We start from the raw sequence: 8,962 nt of genomic DNA, 5'->3' as shown, positions 1-8,962 counted from the left end.
GCCAGCCCACCAAATGCGCCACCCTGGAACTTCCTCCTGTGACCAACAACAACATTAAAGTGCAAATCCTTTCAGAAACCAGAAACTCAGGCAGTTTGTTCTGAAGGCGGATCCAACCCCAGTACCTCACTATTCAGAGCTGATCTTCCCATAAATCACCCACTAAAACCTCTATTTGGCAGATCACTTGGCTCCATCCTCCAAGCCGTTTCCCTCAGAACCCTCCAATCATACCTGACAGCTTGAAGAGGTTTTAAGACATTCCATATCACGTATAATCTGCCGTTTCCCGATCTCATCATTTATTTGTTATCTTAATAGCACCCATCAGATGCTGTCCCATTGTATGCAAAAAAAATCTTGTTCAAACAGGCGTCCCAGCAGAAAATGATTTCAGTCACTCATAGGGGCAGCAACTATAGTAGCACAAAAAGGCCTCTCCCAGTAACAGATCCAAACTCTAGGTTGCTGATCATCAGATGCTTTCAAAAGCACTCTCTAAGATCAAAGAGCACACTCTAAGATCAAATCTGTGCATATGCACACTTCATAAATGAGGCCACACAAGTGTGGTTCTCCAACACTGCCAACTTGATAGCAAAACCTGGCTAGCCTTTGTTAAAGACAGAATTTCTATATTTATGACCGAAATTTCAAATTCTTTAAGTCATCACCTTTATTTTTATAGCACTTTATACAATAGAAATTGTATCAAAGCAGCTTTACAGTGATAAACAGGAAAGTATCATACTTGATGATGCAAACTTCATCAAATACAGTATGAGACAACTTTAAATTCTCACAATAGTGTCATTATTCAGCTCAGTTCAGTTTAATGACTATCTAAAGTTTATTCATTATGAAACCAGTTCAGTTCAGCTTTATAAGCAGCTCTACAGAAGACAATACTGATTGAAAAGATTGAGCTATAAAACAGAAGACAATAGGCTCAGTTCAGTTCAGGTTTTGTTCTCATCCGGTAGTGTCCGTGCAGTTAATCAGTAATATTGCTGGATATTAAGGGTCCCCAACTAAGCAAGCCAGAGACGACAGTGGCAAGGAACACAAACCCCATTAGAAATGAAGAAAAAAACCTGATGTAGTGGATGAGATATTTTGTGTAAAATATCTCTTGATATTATGGTAACAAAAGAGTATTTTTGTGCATTTGCAAAGAACAGATTTGAAGAAAATCAGAAATGTGCAATATCATAGTTTTATTGTTTACAATATCATGGTGTATACAGTAACTTTAGCACTATAGGACTCTGTGTTCAGTGGGACCAGCCACTCTATGGCTTATACATTCCATGGAAGGTGACTGGACTGATGATATCAACTTCTGCCCTTGCAACCTCAGACAGGTCCTTGGCATTCAAGATCAGGCAAAATGTTGGTCTCTGGGCTCCAGGAGCCACCACAATTGTCATTAGGATACCTGTTGAGCATCAAAGCATTACAAAATACACACTTGACAAGACATAATATTTGGCAATATGGCCAGTCTCACCCACCATCATCCTCATCCACTGCATCAGGGTTCTGCACAAACAGCGGCTCTGAAGGGTATGAGTCTGGCTCCTGCCATACCCAGGTCTCCTTAGTCCTCACATTCAGCTTGCAAATCTATGAATCATCAAAGACAGCCTAAAAAGCACATTCTTCAACACTTGTTATAAAATACTGAACAGATGATATGTGATTATTCCTACCCTGTCAGGGACAAAGTGGTTGAGGCCCAGTCCATATGCGTATGTGTAATTCTTTCCATTGTTCATTTTGTAGTTGATCTGAGGAAACTCGAAAGCTGTGAGATTCAAACACATGACAAAACATGCAGTAAACTTACTAGACTTATTTGAGAAATGGAGTTGGACCTTAAACAAAAAGGTAGGGAAAGCTGCCGTAACAACTAAAAATACCTTGTCGTGGACCAGAGAAAAGCACCTCAGGCTCAAGCCAAATCGTCCCATCAACGCGCATTGTAGCAGTGGCTGTAGTGTACGGCAGAGAGATCAGATTTTTGCCCTGCTCCTCCTATAAGAAATCCGTGTTAAAGGGTCATAAACCTGAAGGATCAGTATTTTGCTCACATAAAAATATCAATCCAATGTTACTTGCTTTTATAAAGTGGTTACCACATAATACAAATATTAAAGCCCAAAAATATGTATCAATGCTACTTTCATGAAGTAAAATCACTAAACGGCTTCCTTCCACTGTAAAAAAAAAAAAAAAAAAAAAAAAAAAATACTGTATTTTAAAAATATGCTTTTAATGTATTAGTAAATGTTGAAATTAATATTAACTAAGATTAATAAATGCTTTATAAGTATTGTTCATTGTTAATCCTTGTTAACTAATGGTAAAAAATGACACCTTATTGTAGTGTTACCAGTGTTTTTTTTTTTTTTTTTTTATTTACCCTGTAGGGATCCAGAGGAATGACATATCGCCTCACTTCTGGCTGAGGGGCAATCATGGCATTTCTTTTAACCTCGTCCCAGTTGGCACGGAGGTTTGCCAGCCACAGATAGTTGTAGACAAATTCAAAGCTAAAGAGGAAAAATAATACCATATCTTACCTGAAACCAGTTGTTGTTATACATGAATAACAATAGAGGTGATGAATAATAATAAATGTGCAAATTATCCCTTAAATGTTCCTAATCATAAATTACAGTGGTGAATTGGCTTTGAAACTCAAACTTTCATCTTAGAAAATCATTCTGTTTTACTTACCCTTTCCAGGCACACAGGTCAAAAACAATGTACCCTGAGTCCTCATAGCAGTTGATGTGATGGAAAAGACCCATTGCAGAGGTCCTAAATTTATAGTCAATGTACTCCCCTGGATGCTTCCTTGCAATGTGTATCCACGTCTGTATAAATTGACACAACAGATCTAAGACTCAAAGTCTCCTAAAGTTCTGTCGTACTGGCATTAGCAACTTGTGTATTATCAAGAGATAAAGAAACAACATACGCCTTTCTCCTCATCAGATTCAAAGCAGTCCATATAGTTGGATCCTCGAATACTCCAGGCACTCAGGAATTTCAATAGGTTGATTTTGATAGGTGTTTCAACAAAGACAAAGTAGTTCTCTGTCATCCCAAAACTAGTAAGGGAAATATATATAGGGAAAACGGGTGTAAATAATTATCAACTGTCATTGATCATTCATTATAACACTGGGTCAAAATATTGCGAATGGTTCAATATATAAAAGTGTCCATGATAAAGGAAAAATCTTTAAAAAATGTAGTTTTAAACACGTGGCAAGATCTGAGAAATATTCTCTTTGTATTCATGTTGGTTTCATATGTTTTTAAAAACTTTAGCTGTTTTCCCACTGTTCTCATTGCTTAACTGTTCCATTCCGTGCCAATCCAGCCTAGCCCGTACGGATATGGTTTAATTTTCCAATGTGGGACTGGAAAACTCCAGTGCTGTGCTGAACCAAGCTCAAGTGGAAATATAACTGGAACTGTCCCTTAACGTTCTTAGAACCGTTCGGCCCAACAGTGGAAAAGCGGCTTTTTATAGCATTTGCTACAAAGCTTTAAATTGAATGACTCAAATGTCATGTGGTGTAACCACATTTTGCTTGCACCTCGAATGCATAGGAGTGTACACATCAAATAATTTTATCAAAAGTTTATAATTCGTTGCTTTTTTGGGCAGTTGCACCACGACATATTACAACCTAAAGTAAACTTGGTTTGTTATAAAATTGTCAAATCATCTGATTAGACTTACTGACCTTGACAAACAGGTTTTTGTTGTTGTTTTTTGTTTATTTGTTTGTTTTTTGCATGTTGGTTGCACTACAAGTCTTCAGTTTGGTTGAAAAATGTTTTTAAATATTCTATATATAATTTCTTTTCAAGAGTTTCATTAATTTAATGTGGCTTTTTCCATTATAATAATCAGGACAGTTGCACCACCCTGACATTTTTTTCTACTTTATGCCCCAAAAAACAAATCAAAATGAATTTTAATTCAGAAATGTTCTGTATGAATTGCATTTTAATGAGCTTTTGAATAAATTAATAGAGCATAATGTCACTGACCCCTATACTGCATTTAAGCATATAACACAAGCAGTGCTGATACAAGAAGTTAATATTGAGTAACTTATATTTTAGACACTATATTGCCAACATTGTTTCTCCAACAATGGAAATAATTCCAAATAAAGTTAGAGCAGAATAAATTTAAAAACATTGCGCATATTGGAGCAACACACATTAGTTGTGTTTTGCTCTGCATCTGGATCTTGATCAACCTGTTAGGTTTAAATTATGACAATGACCAGCTGACTATATATCATACTTTACTTATATAATCTACGCAATAAAGTTTATTTGGCAAAAGTACTGTAGCTATATTTAATTTAAACATTGTTAGTGACTGTATTACATTAGAAGAATATTAAATTAAAATTTTGATTCTAAGCATTTTTATTTATATTTACTTCAATTAGTAATTTCAATAGTCAAACAATAGGACACGTCTTTCAGTCCTCCACATGTGTTCACCAAATTGATGATTAATTGATTAATTGATTATTACCTGTGCACGTAGGATGGCTTGAACCTTTCAGCACTTGGGAACTGCACAACCACCTTGGATTTGTCAATGGGATCAGATTTGTCTGAAAGATTTTGTTGGCATTTAACCAAATGAGATTAGTAAGCATTAGTCATCATTTAACCAACATTCTCTAAATGTTTCTCAGTGATTGTAAGACTGCTTACCTTTTTGTTTAGGTGGGATTTTGACAATATTGTAGGCCAGCGAGGCCCCCTTCCCCATGCAGTTCCCAATGTTGTACACTGTTCCATCTTTCTCAATGTGGGGATGGGCTGTTACTCCATTTATGTTGACATAGTCACACATGTCAACCTTTTGGAATGATTAAGTGATATTTCTTAAAATGCTGGAAAGATATTCAGGACTACAAAACATACAATCAATGTACAATAAATCAGTGTATTACCTTTTTCAAGGTTTCCAAGGTTTCCACATTTACTTTGGTGATATAATTAGTCTCTGTGACAGCATAAAAATCCTCCCCAATAGGGTAAACGTTCACAAGACAGTTGTCTGTCACCTCAACACCTTTGAAATACGAGAAGAACCTGTCAAAAAAATGGGAAAAATGCTGATGATCCAAACCCATAAGAATTATGCCATGCATACTAAAGGTTTCAGTTCTGTGAACTACACCAAATTGTCTGTTTTACTGTTCATCAGCTGAAAAAAAAAAAAAAAATCAAAATTTTTAGAACTAGAATCTTAGAATTTTAGAATCTTTATCGTTCTTTATCATTATCGTCCTTGTATGAACATGCCTTAAATTCAGTCAGACCTGGAGAAGATATTTTTGCAGGGATCTGGATAGGCACAGGTTCCAAACTCAGTAATGACCACACGTTTCTCTGTCATAGCACGCACGTAAGCATCTGTTTTGACAAACCTGTGAAAACAAAACGCCAGGGAAAATAGGTTTTGTATTATTTTCTTAACTGGAGACAAGTTTAAGATAACAAAAATATTATTTAACATACTTGCGGAAATATGTGACCTGTCCATTGCTGAAATCAAACTTGTGCATGAGGGCCTGGCCATCAAAAAGATGGTAGAAGGGCTCAGCTCCAACCTCAAACAAACCGGGACCCAGGCGGAGCAGACTGCCTTTTATAAACGAGGGGATGCGACCTAAAAAATGCACATTATTGTCAAGCGATTTATTTTTTATTTTTTTCAGAACTATATGATTAACCATAAACTAGATGGTTAGCACATACAGTCAAACCAACATTTATTCAAACACCTTGAACATTTAATTCATTAAAGGATTAGTCCACTTTTAAATAAACTTTTCCTGATAATTTATTCACCCCCATGTCATCCAAGATGTCCATGTCTTTCTTTCTTCAGTCGAAAAGAAATTAAGGTTTTTGATGAAAACATTCCAGGATTTTTTCCATATAGACTTCAATGGGCACCAAACAGTTGAAGGTCAAGATTAGTTTCACTGCATCTTCAAATTGTTCTACACGATCCCAGATGAGAAATAAGGGTCTTATCTAGTGAAACCATCACTCATTTTCTGAAAAAAATTGAAAATTATATAAGTTTTAACCATAAATGCTCATCTTGAACTAGCTCTCTTCTTCTTCTCTATTAGAATTCTGGCAGTGTAGACACTGCTAAGTGTATTACTGCCCTCCTCAGGTCAAAGTTTTGAACTAATTTTTATATGCAATATGCTAGTATATAACAGTTAGTTCAAACTTTGACCTGTGGAGGGCAGTAATACACTTAGCAGTGTCTACACTGCCAGAATTCTAACAGAGAAGAAGAAGAGAGCTAGTTCAAGATAAGCATTTATGGTTATGGATCGTGTAGAACAATTTGAAGCTGCAGTGAAACTAATCTTGACCTTCAACTGTTTGGTGCCCATTGAAGTCCATTATATGGAAAAAAAAATCCTGGAATGTTTTCATCAAAAACTTTAATTTCTTTTCGACTGAAGAAAGAAAGACATGGACATCTTGGATGACATGAGGGTGAGTAAATTATCAGGAAAAGTTTATTTAAAAGTGGACTAATCCTTTAATTCAGTTTCACTATAGTTTAAAAAATGTTAATAAAATATGACGATATCTCAGAGTTAAACTGTGTCAAAAAACACAGATAACACTTAAGCAAAACATGGTCAGGTCAAAGTGTCTAAATAATTAATGGTTCCAAATTTTTATCGATTTTACTGGTAGTAGTCCACTGTATAATTTTATATATTAATAATTTTTGGGTATAATATGTCAGTTTACTTTATTTTGCTATCCTCACTTACATAAATGAACTATAGTGTCCTGCACCCACTAGTAAAAATATATCAAAAATGTCTGAATAATTTTTGGTTTAACTGTATGTTGCTCATGCAAGCAACTCAAGTTCAAATGCAACTCAAGTTGTTTCCTGACTCGAACTGTACAAATAGGAATGGGATAGTAAAGTAGTAAAGTATCCATCAAATGCATACTTCAGAAACTCGCCGGAAGTTGTAGTAGATCATCTGGGTACTTTTCGCCTACTGTTTTTTAAATGCTACGCTTTTGGTGTACTGTTTTTTGAATACTATTTAGTAGGGAAGTATGTGATTTCAGACGCAGTGAGGGTCAAACAAGCAAATCTTTTTCTCCTAAACTGTTTTTTATTGGAGGAATTCATGTAGTAGAGTATCACTACTCGGTATTAAATACATGTTTTTTTTGTTTTTTTTTTCAAATATTTTTCATCAATAAATACACAAGCAATATTATTAATAAATTCAAAATATAAGAATTTAGTTAGATTTAATCAAATGAATTCCTTAAAAGTCAACCATTTTAAAATGTGTAAAATTAGCAAATCGCAAACATCATTACAAAAACCCCAAACTGACATAAAAAGCAGAGTCAAACTGCCAAACTAAATGAAATGGTGATCACCGTAATGGTGACCAAATATTTTCAATAAAATCAACATCATCATCTAAACCTCTTTCTAAACCTTCTAAACCATCTAAACCTAATTCTTGTGTTTCTCTTTCCTTCAGTGATCCTGCTTGTTATGATCAGGTGACATCAATGTTGGCAATAAAAAATAAAGAGCTCTTAATTCATCTTTGACGTCTGTCTGTTATTCAGATGTTTAAATTTTACTTGAATTTTACTTGTTTTAAATGGTTGACATTTAAGAAATTAATTTGATTAATTCTAACTCAATTCTATTTGTGGAATTTAATTAATAATATTGCTTGTAATCTGTTGTCAAAATTTTATAGAGTAGATATAGCGCATTAGGCAAACATTTGTGAAGATTGAAGAATGAAGGAAATACCAGTGACAGTTGCTGGAAGAGGTTCGTTCAGCTCCTCCACAGTCTCAAAGATTTTCTTATAGCCTCCAGCAGGGTGTTCAAAACTTAATAAATAAATAAATAAATAAATAAGTATATATAAACTAAATTACAAATTAGGGCAAATCTAAGAGAATCAATCCAACAAATTTTAGCAAAAAAATCACTACAAACATTTTCCAATGACATACAGAGCACTAAATCAAAAACATACCATTCATCCAGAGATCTCAGGTATGTTAAAATATCAAAAACCTTGTAATATACAAGATAATAAAATAGAAAGAGAAGAATAAGAAGAAAGTCACTTACCGGCTAACCATGATTGCTGCTGGGACAGTAAATGTCTGGCAGTTTGTTCTTGTTGGATTGTCAGCGGAGCCCTGAGTTTATGGGCTTTTATACTTTATCCTCTTACACAGTTTTGGTGCTGACTAACTTTAACCCCTCTTACAGCCAATGCCAATTATTTGCTAAACAACAATCCCATTGTACAAAGATCCTGAGATGCAAGTTACAATAGCCATTCTTCAAATAGGATTTGCTTCCCCTGATTTGAGTTTTTCACAAAGCTAAAAGCTGTGAAGCAATCAGGTGGACAAAACGTGATTGTACGTCAGAAACATAAATAAGTCCCCCAACAGAGACTTTATTCGACCAATAATAAAACTGAGCCCATTATAAAACATAAAAAAGACATTCTATAAAAAGTTGTTTTATAACAAGTGTAACCGAGGTATAGAATTCCTCACTGGGTTTTAATTCTTCCAGGAAAGTTAAAAAAGGACTTTTTTGAAAGGACACAATAAAAATTAATTGCATGAAAAAGTCAGTATATTCTCTTTCTACTTTTGCACTAATGAAAGTGTATTAAATCAATAAGCGGCAAGAAAATTAAAATGTAAATGTTTAGAAAGTAATATATATAAACAAAATAAATCAAACAAAACCCTAATGTGTGTTTTGTCCCCAAACACCCTTTCATCAGGAGAAGGTGCGTAATCCAGGCATATTATGGCAGAACAACAAACACATTGTTTGCCTAGTCTG

General features: G+C 34.7%; 1 protein-coding gene across 1 annotated transcript; it reads right to left on the bottom strand.

Annotated features, from left to right (window-relative positions):
* Nucleotides 1–1,202: 1,202 nt before the first annotated feature.
* Nucleotides 1,203–8,359, bottom strand: rpe65a (retinoid isomerohydrolase RPE65 a). Its single transcript, XM_048165048.1, has 14 exons — nucleotides 8,225–8,359; nucleotides 7,895–7,977; nucleotides 5,575–5,725; nucleotides 5,376–5,483; nucleotides 5,004–5,145; nucleotides 4,762–4,909; nucleotides 4,577–4,658; nucleotides 2,987–3,119; nucleotides 2,743–2,882; nucleotides 2,426–2,555; nucleotides 1,923–2,037; nucleotides 1,713–1,807; nucleotides 1,515–1,626; nucleotides 1,203–1,438 (listed from the first exon to the last, which is right to left on the bottom strand). Exons 1-14 carry the CDS (start codon nucleotides 8,233–8,235, stop codon nucleotides 1,293–1,295), a joined length of 1,596 nt encoding a protein of 531 aa, XP_048021005.1. The 5' UTR covers nucleotides 8,236–8,359; the 3' UTR covers nucleotides 1,203–1,292.
* Nucleotides 8,360–8,962: the final 603 nt, after the last annotated feature.

Source organism: Megalobrama amblycephala, linkage group LG17 (genome assembly GCF_018812025.1).
Source record: "Megalobrama amblycephala isolate DHTTF-2021 linkage group LG17, ASM1881202v1, whole genome shotgun sequence".
Classification (NCBI taxonomy): Eukaryota; Metazoa; Chordata; class Actinopteri; order Cypriniformes; family Xenocyprididae; genus Megalobrama; species Megalobrama amblycephala.
This window is presented reverse-complemented; position numbering and strand designations above follow the sequence as displayed.